Raw genomic sequence first — 26,808 nt, forward strand, 5'->3', positions numbered from 1 at the left:
AGTTTGATAGTTTCTGGCCTTACATTTAGGTATTTAATCCATTTTGAGCTTATTTTTGTGTATGGTGTTAGGGAGTGATCTAATCTCATACTTTTACATGTACCTGTCCAGTTTTCCCAGCACCACTTATTGAAGAGGCTGTCCTTTCTCCACTGTACATTCCTGCCACCTTTATCAAAGATAAGGTGTCCATATGTGCATGGGTTTATCTCTGGGCTTTCTATCCTGTTCCATTGAGCTATCTTTCTGTTTTTGTGCCAGTACCATACCGTCTTGATAACTGTAGCTTTGTAGTATAGTCTGAAGTCAGGGAGCCTGATTCCTCCAGTTCCTTCTTTCGTTCTCAAGATTGCTTTGGCTATTCGGGGTCTTTTGTGTTTCCATACAAATTGCAAAATTTTTTGTTCTAGTTCTGTGAAAAATGCCAGTGGTAGTTTGATAGGGATTGCACTGAATCTGTAGATTGCTTTGGGTAGTAGAGTCATTTTCACAATGTTGATTCTTCCAATCCAAGAACATGGTATATCTCTCCATCTATTTGTATCATCTTTAATTTCTTTCATCAGTGTCTTATAATTTTCTGCATACAGGTCTTTTGTCTCCTTAGGTAGGTTTATTCCTAGATATTTTATTCTTTTTGTTGCAATGGTAAATGGGAGTGTTTTCTTGATTTTACTTTCAGATTTTTCATCATTAGTATATAGGAATGCCAGAGATTTCTGTGCATTAATTTTGTATCCTGCCACTTTACCAAATTCATTGATTACCTCTAGTAGTTTTCTGGTAGCATCTTTAGGGTTCTCTATGTATAGGATCATGTCATCTGCAAGCAGTGACAGCTTTACGTCTTCTTTTCTGATTTGGATTCCTTTTATTTCCTTTTCTTCTCTGATTGCTGTGGCTAAAACTTCCAAAGCTATGTTGAATAAGAGTGGTGAGAGTGGGCAACCTTGTCTTGTTCCTGATCTTAGTGGAAATGCTTTCAGCTTTTTACCATTGAGGATGATGTTTGCTGTCGGTTTGTCATATATGGCCTTTATTATGTTGAGGAAAGTTCTGTCTGTGCCTACTTTCTGCAGGGTTTTTGTCATAAATGGTGTTGAATTTTGTCGAAAGCTTTCTCTGCATCTATTGAGATGATCATATGGTTTTCCTCCTTCAGTTTGTTAATGTGGTTTATCACATTGATTGATTTGCGTATATTGAAGAATCCTTGCAATCCTGGAATAAACCCCACTTGATCATGGTGTATGATCCTTTTAATGTGCTGTTGGATTCTGTTTGCTAGTATTTTGTTGAGGATTTTTGTATCTATGTTCATCAGTGATATTGGCCTGTAGTTTTCTTTCTTTGTTACCTCCTTGACTGGTTTTGGTATCAAGGTGATGGTGGCCTTGTAGAATGAATTTGGGAGTGTTCCTCCCTCTGCTATGTTTTGGAAGAGTTTGAGAAGGATAGGTGTTAGCGCTTCTCTAAATGTTTGATAGAATTCGCCTGTGAAGCCATCTGGTCCTGGGCTTTTGTTTGTTGGAAGATTTTTAATCACAGTTTCAATTTCCTTGCTTGTGATTGGTCTGTTCATATTTTCTATTTCTTCCTGATTCAGTCTTCGCAGGTTGTGCATTTCTAAGAATTTGTCCATTTCTTCCAGGTTGTCAATTTTATTGGCATAGAGTTGCTTGTAGTAATCTCTCATGATCTTTTGTATTTCTGCAGTGTCAGTTGTTACTTCTCCTTTTTCATTTCTAATTCTATTGATTTGAGTCTTCTCCCTTTTTTTCATGATGAGTCTGGCTAATGGTTTATCTATTTTGTTTATCTTCTCAAAGAACCAGCTTTTAGTTTTATTGATCTTTGCTATCATTTCCTTCATTTCTTTTTCATTTATTTCTGATCTGATTTTTATGATTTCTTTCCTTCTGCTAGCTTTGGGGTTTTTTTGTTCTTCTTTCTCTAATTGCTTGAGGTGCAAGGTTAGGTTGTTTATTCGAGATGTTTCCTGTTTCTTAAGGTAGGCTTGTATTGCTATAAACTTCCCTCTTAGAACTGCTTTTGCTGCATCCCATAGATTTTGGGTCGTCATGTCTCCATTGTCATTTGTTTCTAGGTATTTTTCGATTTCCTCTTTGATTTCTTCAGTGATCACTTCGTTATTAAGTAGTGTATTGTTTAGCCTCCATGTGTTGGTATTTTTTACAGATCTTTTTCTGTGAGTGGTATCTAGTCTCATAGTGTTGTGGTCAGAAAAGATACTTGATACAATTTCAGTTTTCTTAAATTTACCAAGGCTTGTTTTGTGACCCAAGGTATGATCTATCCTGGAGAATGTTCCATGAGCACTTGAGAAAAATGTATATTCTGGTTATTTTGGATGGAATGTCTTATAAATATCTATTAAAACCATCTTGTTTAATGTATCATTTAAAGCTTGTGTTTTCTTATTTATTTTCATTTTGGATGATCTGTCCATTGGTGAAAGTGGGGTGTTAAAGTCCCCTACTATGAATGTGTTAATGTCGATTTCCCCTTTTTTGGCTGTTAGTATTTGCCTTATGTATTGAGGTGCTCCTATGTTGGGTGCATAAATATTTACAATTGTTATATCTTCTTCTTGGATCAATCCCTTGATCATTATGTAGTGTCCTTCTTTGTCTCTTCTAATAGTCTTTATTTTAAAGTCTATTTTGTCTGATAGGAGAATTGCTACTTCAGCTTTCTTTTGGTTTCCATTTGCATGGAATATGTTTTTCCATCCCCTTGCTTTCAGTCTGTATGTGTCTGTAGGTCTGAAGTGGGTCTCTTTTAGACAGCGTATATATGGGTCTTGTTTTTGTATCCATTCAACCAATCTGTGTCTTTTGGTGGGAGCATTTAGTCCATTTACATTTAAGATAATTATCGATATGTATGTTCCTAGTCCCATTTTCTTAATTGTTTTGGGTTCGTTATTGTAGGTCTTTTCCTTCTCTTGTGTTTCTTGCCTAGAGAAGGTCCTTTAGCAGTTGTTGTAAAGCTGGTTTGGTGGTGCTGAACTCTCTTAGCTATTGCTTGTCTGTAAATGTTTTAATTTCTCCATCAAATCTGAATGAGATCCTTGCTGGGTAGAGTAATCTTGGTTGCAGGTGTTTCTCCTTCATCACTTTAAATATGTCCTGCCACTCCCTTCTGGCTTGCAGAGTTTCTGCTAAAAGATCAGCTGTTAACCTTATGGGGATTCCGTTTTTGTTATTTTTCCCTTGTTGCTTTTAATATGTTTTGTTTGTATTTAATTTTTGACAGTTTGATTAATATGTGTCTTGGCGTATTTCTCCTTGGATTTATCCTGCATGGGACTCTCTGTGCTTCCTGGACTTTATTAACTATTTTCTTTCCCATATTAGGGAAGTGTTCAACTACAATTTCTTCAAATATTTTCTCAGTCCCTTTCTTTTTCTCTTCTTCTTCTGGAACCCCTATAATTCGAATGTTGGTGCGTTTAATGTTGTCCCAGAGGTCTCTGAGACTGTCCTCAGTTCTTTTCATTCTTTTTTCTTTATTCTGCTCTGCAGTAGTTATTTCCACTATTTTATCTTCCAGGTCACTTATCCGTTCTTCTGCCTCAGTTATTCTGCTATTGATCCCATCTAGAGTATTTTTAATTTCATTTATTGTGGTGTTCATTGTTTTTTGTTTCACCTTTAGTTCTTCTAGGTCCTTGTGAAATGTTTCTTCCGTTTTGTCCATTCTATTTCCAAGATTTTGGATCATCTTAACTATCATTATTCTGAATTCTTTTTCAGATAGAGTGCCTATTTCCTGTTAATTTGTTAGGTCTGTTGGGATTGTATCTTGTTCCTTCATCTGCTGTGTGTTTTTCTGTCTTCTCATTTTGCTTATCTTACTGTGTTTGGGGTCTCCTTTTTGCAGGCTCTATGTTCGTAGTTCCCCTTGTTTTTGTTTTCTGTCCCCAGTGGCTAAGGTTGGTTCAGTGGGTTGTGTAGGCTTCCTGGTGGAGGCGACTAGTGCCTATTTTGTGGTGGATGAGGCTGGATCTTGTGTTTCTGGTGGCAGGTCCACGTCTGGTGGTGTGTTTTGGGGTGTCTGTGGACTTATTATGATTTTAGGCAGCCTCTCTGCTAATGGGTGGGTTTGTGTTCCTGTCTTGCTAGGTGTTTGGCATAGGTTGTCCAGCAGTGTATCTTGCTGGTCGTTGAGTGAAGCTGAGTGCTGGTGTTGAGATGGAGATCTCTGGGAGATTTTCGCCATTTGATGTTATGTGTAGCTGGGAGGTCTCTTGTGGACCAGTGTCCTGAAGTTGGCTCTCCCACCTCAGAGGCACAGCACTGACTCCTGGCTGCAGCACCAAGAGCCTTTCATTCACATGGCTCAGACAGGGAGTTCGAAGTGTATTGGTCATTTAGGTTCCTGAGACGTCCTGTGAGTTGGTGCAGAACATTTATAAAATCTCACAGTAACGCAATTTCAGGGACGGAAGGACAGTAAGAAAGTCTCCATCTGTGGATCCAGTCTCTTTTATCCTAGAGTCCCCAAGGACGGGATACTTAGCTGACTTCTTGGGGAGCTTCATCTCTGGGAAGACGCTGCCCGGTTGCCACCTTTGCAGGCAGATGTGAGGGGGAACGTCTCCTCTTCCTCTCATCCCCCTCCCCCACCCCTCGGCTACAGTCTTGGGTGTTTCCTTGCCTCTCTCCCGACCTCTTAGATGGGCAGAGCACAGAGAAGGGACATGAGACCAAAAGTACCCTCTGGAGGGCAAAACACCCCGGGGATACATGCAAGCCGAGAGCGGGAGCACCTCTCGAGAGTGTCCTTTTAAAGAGACATTCTAAAACACTTACAGATGAAATACCAATCTTGCTTGGGTTTGCTTCAAAATCATTTATGGAATCAAAGGAGGTGTAGAACGGGTGCGAGGCTGTCAGTGAAACAGAACTGGCCAGAAGTTGATAATTTTTGAGGTTGAATAATGGGTAACAGGGCTCATTATGCTACTGTCTACTTTTGCTTATGTTTGAAAATTTCAGTAGTGAGTATCAAATAATCCATTCGTTTCTAGTTACAGTTCTAAATAAGGCAAAGGATACCAGCTAATATTTTATCCTGAAGCAGCACATTGTCTACAGTTTAAAATCATGAATCTTTATTGATTGATTGTCATGGAACCATAAACCTGTTTATACAAGTATTTCATTTATTAAAGTAGTAATGCATAGTGGTTAAGAGCATGGACTCTGGAGCCTAACCCTCTGGGTATAAATCTTAGTGTTGTGATACTTAATAGTTGTATGACCTTGTGTAAGTTATTTAACTTCTCAGTCTCTCATTTTTTTTTCATATGTAAAATGGCAACACTTGTACCTAGCTTATACAGTTCTTGGGTATACTATGTAATGGATAGATAAGAAAGCAAAAAATATATACAGATACATGTATTCATATGTATTTATATCTATTTAAGTTTTCTTTCAAATAAGAAACTTGAGGTAATTGTTTCCCTTTTGCATTTGGAGGTTATTATATGTTCTTGTCATGCTTTCGAGCCTGAGTTTCTCAAACCAGTGTTTCTGAAAGTTTTTCCCTTTCACAACACATATTTACAGTGTTTTTCAATGGGAGTCTTCTGGAATCTTGGGTGGCACAGTTCTTGTTTGGGACTGTCTTTCACATTGTAGAACATTTATATTTACCTTCCCCTCTGCCTACATTAAATACCAGTCCTAATCAGTCGTTGTGATAACCATAAGTGCCCTTGCACATTTTCACATGTCCTGTAGAAGAATAGAAAAATCCCGTTTGAGGAGCCAAATTTTAATGGTGGTGCCATGGATTAATTTAGAGTGCTACTTTTGTCACATCTCTACCTAAAACGTGTTGAGATGTTCAAGGTGAGAACCGATGAGCTAAATCAGCAACATTATCACAGTGATTCTAAGTCTTGTGGAGGTTTTTGATTTTGGACAACATATAAACCTGTGATCTGTCCTGGTCTTACTGAACCAGAATATTGGATGTATGGTATGGAAGTAGATGTGTCTGTATTTTGCAAAATTTCCCTTAGTAAGACTCATACTCCTCCATTGCTTGAAAGATTTCTTTGTGCTTAACTATAATTGTCTTTCTTGTAGGTGATAGAAATTGAAGATGCTTCACCCACTAAGTGTCCAATAACAACCAAGTTGGTTTTAGACGAAGATGAAGAAACCAAAGAACCTTTAGTGCAGGTTCATAGAAATATGGTTATCAAATTGAAACCCCATCAAGTAGATGGTAAGAAACTATTAGATGATTAAAGCATTTTTAGTTAAATTTTACCAATATTTGGTGTCCCCTGTGTGCCTCACATTCTGCTAAGTACTGGAGTTACTTCTACTGGTGAGCAAAACAAATATGATCCCTGCCCTTATGGAGTGCATAAGCAAATGAAGAAGAACAAAACTGGACAATTGCAAAGAAAATGAGTATTATGAAAGGGGAAGTGTGCCCCTCACAAATGGGTATATATAGCAAGTGAATTTCACCTAATCTGCAGTGGTTGGCTAAGGGCAGCTGTGGGGTAGGGAGAGGTACAGTTAGCTAAAAGCCTTCTTCAGGAAATGCTTTTTCAAGTATGTTTGTTAATAATATCCCTACATTGGTTTTCGAAAGATACCAAATTATCCCTATCCTCTGCTTTGTCAGAGTGGAATCAGTAAGTCAGTTTTGATTGTGTATATGAATGAATTCATAAGGGAAGTTCTATAGTTCCTACTCCTTAGGTAGCAAGCCCCTTTATTGTTCCGTTTTTAATGTTGAATAAAGGGAGAAATGATGAATTATCTCCTGGATTTTTTTTTCCTGATTGACTCAAAAAACCTGAAAGTATATTTGATAGGAATCTATTCTCCCTTTGGATGAAGTTTCTATTTTGGATTATTCATATGTCTCTTTGGACCATCCCAGGGAATGGAGAAGATCTGCTGTGATAGTTTAGAGGAGTGAAAGTTACCCTCTTGTGTGCTTGTGTTCACATTTTTTTCTATTTAACCTTAGTGTGTGTGTGGGGGGGGCGTAAAACAAATCTCATTTACATTTAAGAGATTTTTATCTCTCTTTTTAAAAAATTCTATTTCTTAGAAGTTTTGGTTATGTTTTTGATGTGTTTATGATGGAAGATTTATTTTATTTTATCTTATTTTATTTTATATATTTATTTGGTTGTGCCAGGTGTTAGTTGCGGCAGGCGTGCTCCTTAGTTGCTGCTCTTTGGCTCTTTAGTTGTGGCATGCGAACTTTGGTTGTGGCATGCATGCGGGATCTAGTTCCCTGACTAGGGGTCGAACTGGGGCCCCATGCATTAGGAGTGTGAGTCGTAACCACTGTGCCACCAGGGAAGTCCCGACGGAAGATTTTTTTTTAACTTGAGCCTTTAAATTGAGCATAACGAAGCTGTCATTTTTAGGTGTTCAGTTTATGTGGGATTGCTGCTGTGAGTCTGTAAAAAAAACAAAGAAATCTCCAGGTTCAGGATGCATTCTCGCCCACTGCATGGGCCTTGGTAAGACTTTACAGGTAAGAACATGAAGGTGTTCTGTTCTTGTACATTCATTAATTTAAGAATATGTATTCTTTTATATTCCAGCACAGTTGTAGGAGCTGGAGATACAGCAATGAACAAGAATAACAAGATTTCTCCCTCAAGAAGCTTATATTCTGGTGGGGGAGAGAGATTTTAATCAAATAAAATAAGAAATATGTACTTTCAGATAATAAATGTTAAGGAAGAATAGAGAGGGAAAGCATCTTTTAGGAAGTGATCTTTGAGCAGAGATCCTAATGAAGTGAAGGTGTAGGGTTACAGGCATAGCCAGTAAAACTGCAAAGAGTCTGAGGTGGAAATGGAGTTCCTTTACAACACTGTTTTTTTTTTTGGCCGTGCTGCGTGGTTTTGCGGGATCTTAGTTCCCCAACCACGGATTGAACCTGCGCCCTTGGCAGTGAAAGCACCGAGTCCTAACCACTGGACCGCCAGGGAATTCCCAACTTTTTAACAGTCTGTGATCCTATAGTAATGAGAACATAATATATTTTTCACTATTAAAATACTACATTTCTGAATGCAGGAAGTTGCAGGAAGACTGCAGGAGTTGTAGCAGAGATGTGGAATTAGTTTATATATATATATAAAATTTCAAGCCATAAGACAATTACTATAGATTCAGTGAGTCAGAACACTACATGGAAAAATACTCGGTAACATAATTCTCTTCTAAATGGGCAGTGGTATTTTCTGAAGATCGTAGGGATGTTCTCTGGGGACTAGGGACTTAGTAGCTGCTTTGGTGTGGTTACTTTTTATATTCATATTATTATTACCGATCATAGAATCATGGAGCTTTAGAGTTGGAAGGATCTTATATATCATCTAGTTGAAGTCCCTTATTGTACCTATCTCTTTCCCTGTTGACCTTTGGTTGGTTGCTTTATTGTTTAAAACAAAAAACAAAACAAAATCCAAAAACCCAACTATTGTAAGTTTGCTCAATTTATTAACTTGTTTTGCAGATATTTAAATGAAGGTGGCAACTTAATTTGTTTTCTTGTAGGTGGTAAGCTTTCTTCATACGGTTCTTTTGTGTGACAAATTGGATTTCAGCACAGCTTTAGTGGTTTGTCCTCTTAATACTGCTTTGAATTGGATGAATGAATTTGAGAAGTGGCAAGAGGGATTAAAAGATGATGAGAAGCTTGAGGTATCATATTTAGAATGTTTTCTATTATCAGAATAACTGCATGAAATTCATATAGTAAAATAAAAAGATTTTTAATTACCAATGATGCATGTTTCAGTGGGGATATTTAGTATTCATACATTCCTACCTTAAAAAATCTTTATTTCCTCACAAAAGGTCTCTGAATTAGCAACTGTGAAACGTCCTCAGGAGAGAAGCTACATGCTGCAGAGATGGCAAGAAGATGGTGGTGTTATGATCATAGGCTATGAGATGTACAGAAATCTTGCTCAAGGAAGGAATGTGAAGAGTAGGAAACTTAAAGAAATATTTAACAAAGCTTTGGTTGATCCAGGTAAGATATTAACAGGCACTGAGATAAAGAAACAAGTTGAATGAAAAATATGCTTATATTTAACAAATACTAATTGACCAACTACTGAGTAGCTGGTTTTTGTTTATCTTTCAGGTTTTTGCCTTCTGTTTCTTAGTATAATTTCATTAAGATGATATCACCCTTAATATTGCCAGATGTTCAGAATTCATTTGCTGAGTCTGGAAGTGTTTGAGTTTTTCAGGGGAGACCTTGTAAATGATTAAAAATTCACCAGGTACCTGTGTCACAATCGCAGATTCTTCTGACTGTCTGAATATTAGATGATTACAAGAGCTCTCTCCATACTCTGAAAACAGTTCTTTACATTTCTTTCCCAACTTTATGTCATTAGAAGAATTGGCTGCATTTTTTCTGTCTTTTAAATAGTCATCACTGTGGAAGGTTAATATTTGCAATGCTGTCATTCCTTCTAACAGTAATCTTCATGATGCAAGATCCAAATATTTGATTCTTACTTGCGACTTGTAAAAGCAGCAAGTTGTACGATCCACAGAACCAATGAATATTTAGTTGTTTGTATTCTATATTTTTTCCTTATCAAACTTTATTTTGTCATATCTAATTACTTTAAGACACTGTTGAGGCTTTAGATGTTTGTTGAGAAAGTCCAATTTTTCACTGGCAAAATAATTTAGAATTATTTAATCCAAGTATTATTTAGAATCCTTGGCTTTGCCCCTTTATAATTTTACTTTTAATTTATTTTTTCAGCTTTATTGAGGCTTAATTGAGAAGTAAAATTGTAACATAATTAAAGTGTACAATGTGATGATTTCATATATGTATACACTGAAAGAATAACCCCCTTTGAGTTACACATCATTACCTCACTTAGTTTTCTTTTTCTTTTTTGTTCAGAACATTTATGCTCTACTCATTTAGCAGATTTCAGTTATAATACATTGTTATCAGTTGCCATGTTATTACGATGTTATTTATACATTAGGTCCTCAGACCTTATAAATCTTATCACTGAAAGTTCGTACACTTTTGCCTCTTTTTTTTAGATAATGATGTAATTAGCATGTACCAAACTAATTGCCATTGTAAGTGTTAAGGCCTAATAATAAGTTTATCATTTTCTCATGATTAAAATAGTCGTCTAGAAGTCCTGTGGTTGTTTTGTTGTCAGAGAGCTATGAGCTAGTGAATAGCATGTTTTTCAGAAGGTTTCCTTGGAACAGTTTAAACAAGTTTCAGATGCTTAATATGGTCATCATGAGGAAATGAATTAAAAAGAAATTAAAGCTCATAACATGAAGAGTAATGTTTGTTATTTCCATGTAAGTCATTTAGTGACATTTAAAATAATTATTTTGGAAAGTTTTGTGTTTTCTTTGTTTACAGAAAAGTTGAATGATAGTAAAGAACACTCCCATTTACCTTGAACCCAAATCCCGCACTGTTCATCTTACATTGCCATGGCAGATTTGTCAAAACTAAGAAACTCGTATATTATTAACTAAACTCCAAACTCTATTTGAATTCTACCAGTTTAATATTACTGTTCACCTTCTGTTCCAGGATCTCATCCAGGGTACCACATTGCATTTAATTGTAATGTCTCCACAGTCTCCTCTGGTCTGTGACAGTTTCTTAGTCTTTCTTTTATTTTCTGTTATCTTGTCAGTCTTGTGGAGTACTGTTAAAGTATCCTGTAGGATGTTCACTAGTATCTGTTGTTTTTCTTGTAATTAGACTGGGATTATAGGTTTTTGAAATAATGTACTAGAGGTGTAGTATCCTTCTCCTCACATTATATCAAGGGTAAATTAGATCCACATGACATCACTAGTGATGTTAATTTTCATCACTTGGTTAAGGTAGTGTTTGCCAGGTTTCTCTGCTGTAGAGTTACTGTTTTCACCTGTGTCTGTTCTTTGCTGGTCACTAAGTCTAGCCCATCCAAGTGGGGGGAGGGCAAAAATTAAGCTCCATCTATTATAGTGGGCTACACTTAAATTTGGAATTTTTCTTTAATTTTTCTTTAAGAAAGATTTGTCACTTCTTACCCATTTATTTAATCAGTCATTTATATCAGGATAGATTAATTATCTATTATTAGTTTATATGTTAGAACTAGCACTGTATTATTTATTTTGTTGCTCAGATTGTTCCAGTTTGTCCACTGGGAGCTCTTTCAGATTGGTTCCTGTATCCCTTTGATGTTTCATCCTTTTGATTTTTTTGATCACTTCATTACTTTCTGGTAGTATGCTCTAGGATCATGTTAATTTGTCCTTGCCCCGGAGTCCATCATTTCAACAAGGAACCATGCGTGGTTCCTTTCACTGAAAAATGGTGTTTACGAACCAAGATCTGGGCACTGGGTGTGTTTGTTGCTACTGCAGTGTCATTGCTTCTAGGTTCACTCAGCAGACAGAACTAGGTGATAGGTCTACGAATCCAGGTATATACACAAATCTATCTGTGTGTGTGTGTGTGTGTGTGTGTGTATAAACATAAACTTGATGTCATAGTGATATATTTGACTCTAATTCAGTATCATAGGGTTCATTTTAGTCTTTTTTTGTTATTCTGTTACTTGTCTTTTTCAACAGTGAGAATCTTGGCTTCAACCATCCACTATCCATTTACTTATTTATTCAACCTCATCTTATATGTAAAGTAGTTTTAGAATTATTAACCTATACCCTCGTGAGAAACAAATTTACCAACTAGAGTACAGTGCTTATGTATGATTGCTTTTGTCTGTAGCTTTATAATTTCCAAGCATCATTTTCTAAAGTTACATAGGTCAGTTCCTTCATTTTATTTGCATACATTAAAGTTTATTCTTTGTAATGTAGAGTTTAATGTTTTTTTAAAAAAATTGAGGTATACTTCATTTACAACATTATGTTAGTTTCAGGTGTTCAGCATAGTGATTCATTATTTTTACAGATTATACTCTATTAAAAATTATTACAAGATAATGGCTATAATTCCCTGTGCTATACGATATATCCTTGTTGCTTATGTGTTCTATACATAGTGGTTTGTATCTTTCAGTCTCATATCCCTATCTTGCCCCTCCCCCCTTCTCTCTCCCCACTGGTAACCACTAGTTTGTTTTCCATATCTGTGAGTCATTTTCTGTTTTGCTATATACATTTGTTTGTTTTGTTTTTTAGATTCCACATGTAAGTGTTATCATACAGTATTTGTCTTTCTCTGTTTGACTTATCTCACTAAGCTTAGTATTCTCTAGATCCATTCATATTGCTGCAAAGGGCAGAATTTCATTCTTTTTTATAGCTGAGTAACATTTCTCTGTGTGTGTGTGTGTGTGTGTGTGTGTGTGTGTGTGTGTGTGTGTGTGTGTGAGAGAGAGAGAGAGAGAGAGAGAGAGACATTTTCTTTATCCTTTCATCTGTCGACAGTTGGTTTGCTTCCATATCTTGGCTCTTGCAATTAGTGGCACTGTGAACGTTGAGGTGTGTATCTTTTCAAATTACTGTTTTCAGTTTTTCCAGTTATATCCCCAGTAGTGGAATTGCTGGATCATATGGTAGTTCTATTTTTAGTTTTTTGAGGAACCTCCTTACTGTTTTCCATAGTGGCTGTAACAATTTATATTCTCACCAACAGTGCACAAGGGTTCCCTTCTCTCCACATCCTCACCAACACTTGTTATTTCTTGTTTTTTTTATCATAGCCATTCTGATAGGTGGGAGGTGATATCTCATTGTGGTTTTAACTTGCATTTTCCTGATGATTAGTGATGTTGAGGAGCTTTTTATGTACCTGTTGCCCATTTGTATGTCTTCTTTGGAAAAATGTCTCTTCAGATCCTCTGCCCATTTTTAAATTATATATTTTTTTGCAAGCATGTATTTTATATTGCAATATTTGGATGTTCCCAAGACCACTCTCAGGTTCAGTAATTCACTAGGACTCACAGAACTCAGAAAAGCCTTTATACTCATGGTTATGGTTTATTACAGTGAAAGGATACAGATTAGAATCTGCCACAGGAAAAGGCACATAGGACAGGGCCCAGGAGAGTTCCACACCCAGTTTGTTAGTGGAATCGTGCAGGCAGCACTTACTTCTCCCAGAAGTGACGTGTGACAATACACGTGGAGTATTGCCAACCAGGCACACTCATCCGAGCCTTGGTGTCTAGAGTTTGGGCTTGGTCACATAGACATGGTTGACCACCCATGCAGGTGATCTTAGTCTCTAGCTCCTCCAGAAGTTGAGAAGATGCCACATGACCAAAGCTGCTCTCCCTTCACCCCACATCATGTTAGCATAGACTATCTGATGTGTCCCAAGCCATCCAGGTGAACAGAGATATTTTTATCAGGTCAGACATTCCAGGAGTTTAGAGGTTACCTCCCTAGAGGTGGAAGCAAAGGCTAAACTTTTCTTTGGGCCAGATTAATCCTTTACTTTACTACATATATGTATATGTAGATAAAAATCACCCTGTTTGAGGTGGTTGTTTAAATACAAATGGGATCATAATATAGATATTGAAACTCTTCTTTTTGTTTAATAATATAAAGAACATATTTGGCATATCTTTCAAGGTTATTACATAGAAATCTACATCATTAATTTTAGTTCTGTGACATTCCATTATAGCATAGTTTTGTTAACCCCCTTTGCCAATCTTCTAAGTTGTTTCCAATTTTCCACCCTAAACAAACAATACTTCAGAGAATATTTTATGTATCTTGGGGTACTCGTGGAAGTATATCTTAAGGATAAATTCCTAGAAATTGAAATTTGGGTCAAGGGTGCACATATTTTACATTTTAAGAGATACTGTAAAATTGTCTTCCAAAATGTTTGATACTAATTTAGACTTCCACAAAGAGTATATGAGAGTACCTGCTTCACCACACCCTCATGAACACTGAATATTAGGTGGTAGAAATCATTTAAATCACTTGTGTAAGAGGTAATTTACAAAGCAAGATACATATTTTAGTTTTTAGAAAGTCGATTAGTAATTTAAAAATGTCTTACTATTCATGTAGCCCCATCTAAATACTGAATAGCAATTGTGTTATTTGATCAGGCATGCTGAAGCAGTTACTTTTGAAATCATGTAGAAGATGCATTTTCTATAATGCCTAACATATAGAGGATAATTTGACAACTGCTGTTGTTTAAATCAATATTTAAGTAATTTGTGTGTATGTTAAGCAGCAAGCAAATTGTGTTTATAGGATACTTTAGCAAAGAATACATATGGTTATTTTCATAAAATAATAATATGTATTTCTTTTGAAAGAGTCACTCTCAGCTATGAGATCTTTTACAGCTTGGAAAGTGTTTTCCCCCCAACCCCAATACCCATGTAACAATCAGTTTAGCGGTCCTTTATCAGTTAAATTTTTCCCCAGCAATGGGTATTAGTTATTAGGAATAAGTCAAATGGGAAATACTACTTGGCCTATTGTGATTTACATATTATTTCTTAAAATGTAACTTTTGAAATTTGTCATTTCATGTATATGTAAATTGCTCTTGGTCTCAGTTGATAGGTTTTTTTTATTTTTTATTTTTTTTTACATCTTTATTGGAGTATAATTGCTTTACAATGGTGTGTTAGCTTCTGCTCCACAACAAAGTGAATCAGCTATACATAAACATATCAGTTGATAGTTTTAACTTGATACATTAGTGCTGAAATGTATCTTTAGATACTGTTTTTCATTTGTAAAAGATATTATTTTTTTCAGATACCCCAGATCTCTTGGGATCTTTTCATCTGTGTGATTATTTCTATTCTTGCCTATTTTTGTACTCTCAGAGAACCTTAAGTACCATCCATAGTAGTACTTTAATACTCTAATAAAATTAATACTAGTGAGAGCCACATTAACCATATACAGATAAAATATAACTTATCAGGATGTTGTTTTATCTTTCCACAAGAGCAGCACTGTAAAATGATTAACTTAACTTAAATGGATTATATTTTTAGTTTTATTATATGTTAATTATATGTTGTTTTTTCTAGGCCCTGACTTTGTTGTCTGTGATGAAGGCCATATTCTAAAAAATGAAGCATCTGCTGTTTCAAAAGCTATGAATTCTATACGATCAAGGAGGAGGATTATTTTAACAGGAACCCCACTTCAAAATAACCTAATTGAGTGTGAGTCAATATCTGTAGTTACGCTATAGAGTATTGGCATTGCCTCAGATATATTTTTGCCACATCGCCATCTGCCTATCTTTAGTTTATTCTAGTATAGTCTCTGACCATGAACTACATAGGTCCATTCTTAGTCTACTGTGAAAGTATACCATTCATTTCAAGTGGAATGGGGTTTTTTTGTGTTTTTTTTTTTTTTTTTTTTGCGGTACACGAGCCTCTCACTGCTGTGGCCTCTCCTGTTGTGGAGCACAGGCTCTGGACGCGCAGGCTCAGTGGCCATAGCTCACGGGCCCAGCTGCTCCACGGCATGTGGGATCCTCCCGGACCGGGGCACGAACCCGTGTCCCCTGCATTGGCAGGCGGACTCTCAACCACTGCACCACCAGGGAAGCCCATCAAGTGGAATGTTTTATAAATATAAATGGTAAACCACAATCAAGAGGTGTGCCATTATGAGTGTTCAAATACAAATATACAATTTAAAGTATATGCAAGGTATCAGAAGTCTTAATGATTGCTTAAAAAATACAAATGCATTTGTGACTATTCAGGAGCTATTGTAATAAAATATATCCAGTTTTGGAGGAGGTACTGATAGGAAATTGAAAAGAAATGCTAAGCATGAAAGTTTTAGGAAGGTGGAGATTGGAGGAGAGCTATGTTGAATTGATGTCAGGATACAGTTTGCTGAGGCTGAGGATAGATGATGTGAACCCAGGGAAGTGACTTGTGAATTTCCCTTATTTTCATATGTGTGTGATGACACTAAAGAGGGAACATGAGTTACTCAGCAAATAACAAATTGAAATTTCCCATTGTAATCTGTTCTAATAGCTTTTTGTTATTTTTATGTTATTTATATTCTTTTGGTGTATTTATAGTTACTGTTTTCTGTTTTATTATTCGTAATGCTGGTTATTGTCTCACTTTGTCCTTGTTTATATTTATCTATAATATGTATCTATATTTTATCTTTATTTTTGTCTGTTCCAGTTTCCCCCTTTTCTGTTGCCCCATTTATAGACTGTTGCTCTGTTTCACATTGTGGTCCTGTATAGTATAGGGCAACTGATTACTCTGTTAAGGATTTCTGGAACTAAATCAGTTAATACAAAATTTGATATAGTAGTTTATTACCTGATTTTATTATTTTGATTCAGTATCTATGTTTTTTTCACGAGATTCCCTTGCTGACCATAAAATCATGGTTAGAATTATAGAGCAGTTGTTTTATACTCAGTATCTATTAAAAAGACTAGTGAGTTCAAATAAAATGTTCTTTGGTGTTTTCTTAAACATTCATGTCTAGAATTTTGGGATGGGTTTTATTTGAGTTTCTCATCTGATTTAGGTAATCCAGTTCTAAATCATACTGATAACCAGTATTAGTCTACACTCAGTTTGGTGTTCTTTCTTTGTAGCTTAATTGTAATGCTTCCATGGCATGCCTTTTAGACACGAGCATTTTATCAGAGAATTGTTCTCAGTTCTTTTAGCCATTACTGTTGTTAATGAACTAATATCTTCTTTCTTAGATCATTGCATGGTTAACTTTATCAAAGAAAATTTGCTTGGATCCATTAAGGAGTTCAGGAATCGATTTATAAATCCAATCCAAAATGGTCAGTGTGCAGATTCTACCATGGTAGATGTCAGAGTAATGAAAAAACGTGCTCACATTCTCTATGAAATGTTAGCTGGATGTGTTCAGGTACAAGTACATTCCACAGTAATAAAATATTGTTACTTTGGTATATTGCAATCTCAAAATGTTTTCTGAATTCAAACTTTGTGTTTTCTTTCTCCTTTCAGCATGTATCAATAGTTTTATAGTTAAATCTCTTTGCAGTCTCTTCCAAAGTTTATGCAGCATTGAACTTTAAAAAAATTGCCTTGAGAGGTTTAGAACATAATTGATTAATTCATTTGCTGGGCGTATAACTTCATGTGTTAATATGTTCATGTTTAGATTTTCTCATCCTTAAGATAGGGAGCATGTAAAAGGAACACAGCTATTATGATTAAGAAATTTCTGTGCTCACCTAATTCTATAGTATAGTATTCCAAGCCTCATTTGTTTGAAATGGTTTTAGGAAAGGCAATTATGAATTATGAGTGAAGCCATATTAATGTAATCCTGAAGAAACAGTTTTATTAATTCCAAGTACATACAGTAACCTTAATGGGCTAATAGTGTTGTTTACACATGGATCTTCAGTAAACCTTTGTTAAAATGAGTAGATAAGTATGTAGAGACTGACCAGTTGGTCAGTCTGCATTTTATCTTAGTTCTGTATTTTTCTTAAGACACTAGATATTAATGGTAGCAAAAAAGATGTAACAGATGAGACAGGCTATCATTTTGACTGAATATACTACCGTTACGTAAGGTGAAATCATCCTGTTTGTTCAGGTTAGCCAGAGGTACTAGCAGGTACTGTATTTCTGTATTACTGCTGCTACTTAGGCAGCGTTTTTCTTGTTTAGGTAGTCATTTGTATCTAGCACATTAGTGTTCTTTCTTTCCTGTTCCTATGTTAAATGGTTTCAAGAGTGCCTATACTTGGCTTGTTTTCTCAGTTGGGCAAACATTCCCCTGACATTATGTGTTATCCTCTGGCATGTTGGCACATCTTACCCAAAGGATAACCCAGACTGCATCAAACTTTGATTCAACGGTTTTACTGTATGATTAAAGCAAGTCTTTTTGCTAGCACTACCTACTATATCCCCTCCCCACCTTTTTTTCTTTTCTTTTTTTCTATATAGAGGAGACCATTTGAAAACCTAAATTGCTCACTTGGTAATATGGCCACTTCAATTTAAAACCTGCCTGGTGTGTTGCAGTATCTTTTTACCAGTGCGTCATATTGTATAGTCACATGAAATACATTAACTACAATTATATGGGATCATTGTGTGATTAAAGAGGGTAAATATGTTTAAGTAAATGTTTTCTTATATGTCTGGTACCTATTTATTTATGTACATTTTTTTAGTTGCAAGCAATGATAATTCTTAGAACAGTTAGTTACTGTCATATATTTAACTAATTTTCATTCTCTTTTTATTAATTGCAGAGGAAAGATTATACAGCATTAACAAAGTTCTTGCCTCCAAAACATGAATATGTGTTAGCTGTGAGAATGACTCCTATTCAGTGCAAACTCTATCAGTACTACTTAGATCACTTGACAGGTAACAAATACACTTAGCTTATTGTTTTCTCTCTTAAAGCATTCTTTTTCTGAAGAATGCTGTCTTGATAATTTCACCATGTCAGTTGTTCTTTTGCAATTTTGCATTTGCATAAAATGGGTATGTTTATATTGTAAAAGCACAAAATATTTCTAATTAAAAAAACTAATATCCAAGATAAATAAAATTCCGGTGTATTATTAAAAAATATCCAACCACATTAATAATAAAAAACCTGTAAATCAAATTTATGAAATCATTTCTTAGGTATCAAATTGACAAAGTTTGAAGGGAAAAAAAGGCAAAATACAAAGCAGCACACACATTATGTCCCAATGTTAACAGTAAAAATATGCACAAATGCCTAAAATACACAAAAATGTTAATAATAGGTTATTTTCTGGGTGATGACATTATGCAGAACTTTATTTTGTACTATTTTCTATGTGCTTTTTAAAAATACAATGAACAGATATTGTTTCATCATCAGTAAACTCTTGTGTTTGTGTGTGTCTGTGTGCCCAAGGTTGTCACTGTTCACAGAGCAAAACTTTAGTTTCTGTTTGGTCTGGAGTGATTTTTTTTTACTTGTTAGTCACTTTATTCTGGTACCTTTCCTCAGGTGATGTGCCAGATTTATTTAGGAGCTACAGGTTAGAAGGCACCCTTCAGCCATTGTGGATACAATAGTTGATCAAAAAATAATGGAGGGTGGAGGTGTATACACACATATTAGAATGATACTTCCTATCCTATCAATAGTTAAAGTAATACTCTTTGTGACAGCAGTGCATTTTAGAAAGTAGAATAATGATGATAGTCCTCAACAGTTGTTCTGCTTTGGGGAAAAGAGGATTTGAATGTTTGTATTTTATAGAAATGTTGTTTTGCTATATTATAAAAACAATTTTCTGACTGACTTTTGGAAGGAGATCATTTCCAGCAAGGCATACAGTTTCATTTGTATAGTAATCATAAGCTATTAGATTTATTGTATCAGTACCATTCTGTTTTGAATGACAAAAATTGCAGACATGATTAAGTAACCAAATGTAGAAATTCCAATGAGAGAGAGAAAGAGAGGGATTATCAGACCTATCTTTCATTAATCTCTGAGTAATAAAGGGTACTAAATTTGGTCATTTAATATTTTCTCCATTTGAAATTTTGTTTTATTGTGAGGAATGTACTAGATGTTTTCAATTATTAAAGAATCAGTTGTCTCTAATAACCAACAGCAAAATGTTAATAGCTCATATATAGATATTAAAATGTACTCTTTTTGAGAGCAATGCAGTATTTAAGAATTAAAGGGACCTCATTCTTTGTGACTTCACTTGATAGGAGTATATATCTAAAGTACTAATTGCCAACGCTTCTAAACTCAGAAAGGTATAATTGCTAAATTATTATCTGATGCCATGAATCTTTCAGTCATGAGAATGTCTTGGGTTTTCCCCCTGCTAAATGTGATGTTTTATTTTCCTTAAAGTTAACCTGAGTTAATAGCCATAAAAGGCTAAATGGATTATATTAAAGGTTACTTTATCTTGATTCTCACTACAAACCATCAAAGTGTTTCTCCCAAAATGTCATTCACCTATCTCACTTGCATTTAAAATGTTTGGTATTTTTTCTGTTACATATTCCAGAAATTCTTTTGTTTCTATATATGACTCTTTTTATATTTGACTTGGCTTTTAAAAGTTCACATACATTTTGCTTTTGATACTAGCAACAATTTGATGTTAATTTTAGTAGTGATAATTTATAATATATTTAATATTTACAGAATTAAAGTCATGAGAGGCTAAATTTAATGAATTTCAAGAAAATTAACATCCTCTTAATTTTCCTTTGTTCTCTAAAAAGTACAATCCTGCAGTCTTCCTTTTTACCATCAAGTGTCAGAAGTTTATATTTACATGTAAGCCTCTGCCTTCGGTAAACAACTTTAGGTTTTACAAGTGTGAATACTTAGTTTTCAAACAGCCTGATTTTAAGCTTAAATCAGTATTAAAATCCATACACTGTCTTAAGGAATGCAAAAATGGAGCACATAAAAAGACAGTCCACAAATTGGAAGAAAATATTTGTAAGTCACTTTCCTAAAAGGGGGATAATATCCAGAATATATAAAGAACTCTTACAACCTAACAACAACAACGAAAAACCAAACAAGCCAATTCAAAAATGGGCAAAGTTTTCAATAGACATTTCTCCAAAAAAGATATACAAATGACTGATAAGCACATTAAAAGATGCTCTACATCATCATTAGTTATTCAGGAAATGTAAATTGAAACCAAGAGATACCACTTCACACCCAATAGGATGACTATCAGATAAAGAAAGATAATAAGTGTTGGCAATGATAAGGAAAAACTAGAACCCTGGTGCATTGCTGCTAGGAATATAAAATGGTACAGCTCCTGTGGAGAAAGTAGTGTGGCAGTTCCTCAAAGAGTTAAACAGAGAGTTACCATATGATCCAGCAATTCCACTTCTAGGTAGGATTCCACTTTCAAAATAATTGAAAGCAAGAACTCTAATAGATACTTACCCATTCATGTTTACATAGCATTATTTCATAATAGCCAAAAAGATGGAAGCAATCCAAGTCTTCATCAAGTAATGAATAGATGAACAAAATATGATATATGCAAACAATGGAATATTACAGTCTAGAAAGAAATCCTGACATGAATGGATCCTGAAGACATCATGTTAAATGAAATAAGCCAGACACAAAAGGACGAATCCTGTGTGATTACACTTAGAGGTGACTGGAATAGTCAGATTCATTTAATGGATACAGAGTTTCTGTTTAGGATGATGGAAAAAAGTCTTAGAAATGGAGAGTGCTGATGGTTGCACAACATTTCAGTTATACTTAATGCCACTGAACTGTACTCTTAGAAATAGAGAACAGTAATATCCTTTTGTCTCTAAAAATGAATGGGTCTAAGTGCCACACATTAGAGGTTGAGTCAGTGGTTCTGGAGTAGGGCTCAGGCAGCTGCATTTTTATAAGCCCTCTAGGTGATTTTGATGTACCCTCTGCTTGAGTATCACTGCTCTAACTGATGCTCAGTATGATTGGCCATCAGGGAAATGTAAATCAAAGCCAGAACAAGATACAGGCATACCTCAGCTTCTTAAGTGTTCAAGTGAAAGGAAGACTCGCTTGTCATTATGTATTTACTTGCCCTTTTTTGTGCTTGTATTTCCAAATAAAGCCATTTGGCGTCAAAACTTTTTTTTTTAGGATAGAATGATTCAATAATAATTGTCAATTCTCTTTTGTATAGAGAACATTTTTCTGTGGATGTTTATTTGGCTAACTTATTAATATATTCTTTTTAATGTGGTTCCCATTCCTCACAAAGAATAACAACTCTAACACATATCAGTACTGTAGGTAGAGGAGACTTCAGTTTTTCCCCTTTAACATTCTACACTAGCCAGTTAGGCTTAAAAGTCTTATGAAATTTTTTTATAATAGAAGATGTTTATGGTATATACAAGAGTAGTTCCCACCCACCAAAATAAAAATTGACTTTTTAATTAGCCTTTCTTGGAGAATAAATGGTAGTTGTTTAGCTTACTTTTTTTTGAAATCTCTCATTTCTTCACATTAATTTAAAAAACTCATAAGGCTTTCAATATTGGATAGAACAGCTAGGCAGAAGATCAGCAAGGAAATAGAAGACTTGAAAAACACTTATGAATCAACTAGGCCTAACTGGCATCTGTAGAACAGTCTGTCCAATAGGAGCAGAATACACATTCTTCTCGAGTGCACATGGAACATTCTCCAAGATAGACCATATTTTAGAGCATAACACAAGCCTCATTTAATATAAAAGGATAAAATCCACACAAAATATTTTCTTTAACCACATTAGAATGAAATTACAAACCAATAACTGAAGGAAAGTGAGAAAATTCACAAATATGTGTAAATAACATGCTCTTAAGTAACCAGTGAGTCAAAACAAGAAATCACAAAGGAAATTAGAAAACATTTAGAGGTAAATGAAAATGAAAACATAAGATACTAAAATAGGGGATGCAGGTAAAGCAATGCTTCCAGGGAAGTTTATGGCTGTAAATGCCTATATCAAGAAAGAAGATCTCAAATTTATAACTAACTTTCTACCTTAAGAAACTAAAATAAGAGCAAACTGAACCCAAAGCAAGAAGGAAGGAGATAATGAAGACTAATCAGAAATAAGTATAAAGGAGAAAAGGAAAACAGTAGAGAAAATTATTGAAACCAAAACTTGGTTTTTTGAAATAATCAAGATAATTGATAACTCTTTAGTTGTACTTACAAAGTAATAAATAGAGCAGATACAAATAACTAAAATCAAGAATGAAAGAGCATTACTACTGACCTTACAGAAATAAAAGAATTATAAGGGAATGCTATGAACAGTTGTATATCAAGTAATTAGGTGCCTCATTTTCACAGCAATGATTTCTGTCATACACAGTGGAAATACCTCTATCAGGCAAAATAATCAGTATCAGGCTTTTATGCATTTTTATTCATATTTCATATCATTACTGAATATACTCTTGTCCCTCATGGAGACAAGACATTAATTATCAGTGAATTTACATCTTTTAAAACTGTGGACAGAAAAATGTTATTGCTTAAATGCTGTTTTTTAAAAAAGTCAGCTTTGGGCTTCCCTGGTGGTGCAGTGGTTAAGAATCCACCTGCCAATGCAGGGGACACGGGTTTGAGCCCTGGTCAGGGAAGGTCCAGCATGCCACGGAGCAACTAAGCCCATGCGCCACAACTACTGAGCCTGCGCTCTAGACCCCGTGAGCCACAACTACTGAGTCTACGTACCACAGCTATTGGAGCCCGTGCGCCTAGAGCCCATTCTCCACAACAAGAGAAGCTGCCACAATGGAAGCCTGTGCACTGCAATGAAGAGTAGGCCCCGCTTGCTGCAACTAGAGAAAGCCCGTGCGCAGCAACGGAGACCCAATACAGCCAAAAATAAATTTAGTAAAAAAAAAAGTCAGCTTTGTTCTTCTGTTTTACCCTCTTGATGATTTTGTCATATTAATGAAATGTGCATTCATTTAATTTTCACTTCATTTTCATATGAAAAATATAATTTTGTTGAAATTACTCTGGGCAAAAGAAATCTATTTTTTTCAACAGGAAAAATATAAGTTTTAGAAGTAGTTTTTTTGGTGTAAGAATAATTGGAGAGAGTTGCTAAAATACTGTATACAGAGAGTGGCTTTATCTAAAGCAGAAGTTTGTCATCTAGGGTCTATGGTTAGAATCTAGGACCTGAATAAGAAAAACCTGAATAAGAAAAAAATTACGTTTTCACTAACCTCTATCAAAAATACAGCATTTTTCCAATTATTAATATAGGCAACAAACCAAAGTAGTATTAGTGTTAATTGTGACTTTGTTACCAATAGAAATCAGAAATATTTCTATATATTATTGTCATTACCGATATCTCAAATTTACCTTTATCAATGCTTCAGAATTTCAGGCAGTTGTTAAAATTACTGCTGTAGTTTGTTATTTAATGCATTAATAAGGTACACATACCACTATATCAAAAGTTTGTTTTTAAACATCTTGATAATTTCTGTATAATGGGTTTCTTTTGTTATCCTATTTATTTTATATGTTTTGAAATTTTCTGAGAAAGAGGGCCTATAAGATTCTCTACATGGGCAAAGGAGTCCGAGGCACAGATAAAGTTAAGGCCCTAATTTAGAAACACCTTGGATGAATTAGAGAATTCTTATGTCTTAACATTAACTCTTTTTTTCTTTTGATCAGGTGTAGGTAATAGCAGTGAAGGTGGAAGAGGAAAGGCAGGTGCAAAACTTTTCCAAGATTTTCAGATGTTAAGTAGAATCTGGACTCATCCTTGGTGTTTACAGCTGGACTACATTAGCAAAGAAAATAAGGTAAATCAACTAACCTAAAGTTGATCAAAAGGTATCTGTCGGAAGCAGAATAACTTTAGGAAAAAGGTTGATCTGTATAGACGTACTGTATATTCAAAAATTTTTTTCTTTTTGGTACAGTAATTCAACTTATTTTATTTCTAGTTAATTACTATATGTTTGAATGCATTGTGATTATGGAAGGAGTGTTAAATGTTAATCTTTTTTAAAGATTTTATTGAAATATAGCTGATTTACACTGTTGTATTAGTTTCAGGTGTACAGCAAAATGAATCAGTTATATGTATACAGATATCCACTCTTTTTTAGATTCTTTTACCATATAGGTCATTACAGAGTACTGAGTAGAGTTCCCTGTGCTATGCAGCAAGTCCTTATTAGCTATCTGTTTTATATATAGTAGTGTGTATATGTCAATCCCAATCTCCCAATTTATCCCTCCCCACCCTTCCCCATGGTAACCATAAGATTGTTTTCTATATCTGTAACTCTATTTCTGTTTTGTAAATAAGTTCATTTGTACCCTGTTTTTAGATTCCACATATAAGTGATATCATGTGATATATGTCCTCTAACTTACTTTACTCAGTATGACAATCTAGGTCCATCCAGGTTGCTGCAAATGGCATTGTTTCATTCTTCTTTATGGCTGAGTAATATTCCATTGTATATATGTGTCACATCTTCTTTTTCCATTCGCCTGTCGATGGACGTTTAGGTTGCTTCCATGTCCTGGCTATTGTAAATAGTGCTGCAGTAAACATTGGGATTCATGTATCTTTTTGAATTATGGTTTTCTTCAGGTATATACCCAGGAGTGGGATTGCTGGCTCATATGGTAGCTCTATTTTTAGTTTTTTAAGGAACCTCCATACTGTTCTCCATAGTGGCTGTACCAGTTTACATTCCCACCAACAGTGTAGAAGGGGGTTCCCTTTTCTCCACACCCTCTTCAGTCTTTATTGTTTGTAGATTTTTTGATGATGGCCATTCTGACTAGTGTGAGGCGATACCTCACTGTAGTTTTGATTTGCATTTATCTAATAATTAGTGATGTTGAACATATATTCATGTGCCTTTTGACCATCTGTATGTGTTCTTTGGAGAAATGTCTATTTAGATCTTCCATGCTTTTTTTTTTCCATGCATTTTTTGATTGGTTTGTTTGTTTTTTTGATATTGAGCTGCATGAGCTGTTTGTATATTTTGGGGATTAATCCCTTGTCAGTCTCTTCGTTTGCAAATATTTTCTCCCATTTTGTGGATTGTCTTTCTGTTTCGTGTATGGTTTCCTGTGCTGTGCAAAAGGTTTTAAGTTCATTAGATCTCATTTGTTTATTTTTGTTTTTATTTTCATTACTGTAGGAGGTGGGTCAAAGAAGATCTTGCTGTGATTTATGTCAGAGTGTTCTGCCTATGTTTTCCTCTAAGAATTTTTATAGTATCTGGCCTTACACTTAAGTCTTAAATCCATTTGAGTTTATCTTTTGTGTATGGTGTTAGAGAGTGTTGTAATTTCATTCTTTTACATGTATCTGTACAGTTCTCCCAGCACTACTTATTGAAGAGGCTGTCTTTTCTCCATTGTATATTCTTGCCTCCTTTGTCATAGATTAACATCTTGCATAACCATAGTAAAATGGTCAAAATTAAGAAATTAACATTGGGTTAGTACTATTAACTAAACAATAGACATTAATTGGATTTCATCAGTTTTTGTACTTACATCCTTTTTCTTTTCCTTGATTCAATCCAAGATTTCACATTTTGTTTATTATTCATATCTGTGACGTCTCCTTTATTTTTTCTAATCTATGATAGTTCTTCAGTTCTTCCTTATCTCATAACAATTAACTTATCCTTAAATGAAATAAACATTATTATAATTTCCAGTATAAATTGATATAAATTCTTAAAACATTCATCTTTTTTTTTTCTCTAGGGATATTTTGATGAAGACAGTATGGATGAATTTATAGCTTCAGATTCTGAAGAAACCTCCATGAGTTTAAGCTCTGATGATTATACAAAGTAAATTGAATACTTTTTGTGCCCTGTGTTGACATGTTTAAAATCCCTACTTGCTGATCATCCTCTAATAATTGGCACTTGTATCTTTCCTGTGTTTTCCTAATACTTTGAATTTGTTCTTTTTTTTTTAGAAAGAAGAAAACAAAGGGGAAAAAGGGGAAAAAAGATAGTAGCTCAAGTGGAAGTGGCAGTGACAATGATGTTGAAGTGATTAAAGTCTGGAATTCAAGATCTCGAGGAGGTGGTGAAGGAAATGTGGATGAAACAGGAAACAATCCCTCAGTTTCTTTAAAGCTGGAAGAAAGTGAGTCTGATTAATGTTATGTTTATCATGGAACATTGATTTAGAAAATATCATGTCATTGTAATGTCAGTGCTTTTTTCAGTTATTA

General features: G+C 34.9%; 1 protein-coding gene across 11 annotated transcripts in view; it reads left to right on the forward strand.

Moving 5' to 3' along the window:
- ATRX (ATRX chromatin remodeler) overlaps nucleotides 1-26,808 on the forward strand; it is a 251,968-nt gene that overhangs the window by 143,759 nt on the left and 81,401 nt on the right. For all 11 annotated transcript variants that reach the window (XM_067723503.1, XM_067723492.1, XM_067723495.1 and 8 more), the window contains 10 exons: nucleotides 6,126-6,267; nucleotides 7,439-7,548; nucleotides 8,583-8,729; nucleotides 8,886-9,063; nucleotides 15,086-15,223; nucleotides 16,762-16,937; nucleotides 18,307-18,424; nucleotides 24,255-24,385; nucleotides 26,328-26,416; nucleotides 26,548-26,720. In XM_067723503.1, the coding sequence (XP_067579604.1) occupies nucleotides 6,126-6,267; nucleotides 7,439-7,548; nucleotides 8,583-8,729; nucleotides 8,886-9,063; nucleotides 15,086-15,223; nucleotides 16,762-16,937; nucleotides 18,307-18,424; nucleotides 24,255-24,385; nucleotides 26,328-26,416; nucleotides 26,548-26,720 (1,402 nt within the window). The remainder of the gene's footprint in view (nucleotides 1-6,125; nucleotides 6,268-7,438; nucleotides 7,549-8,582; nucleotides 8,730-8,885; nucleotides 9,064-15,085; nucleotides 15,224-16,761; nucleotides 16,938-18,306; nucleotides 18,425-24,254; nucleotides 24,386-26,327; nucleotides 26,417-26,547; nucleotides 26,721-26,808) is intronic.

Source organism: Pseudorca crassidens, chromosome X, assembly GCF_039906515.1.
Source record: "Pseudorca crassidens isolate mPseCra1 chromosome X, mPseCra1.hap1, whole genome shotgun sequence".
NCBI classification, from domain to species: Eukaryota; Metazoa; Chordata; class Mammalia; order Artiodactyla; family Delphinidae; genus Pseudorca; species Pseudorca crassidens.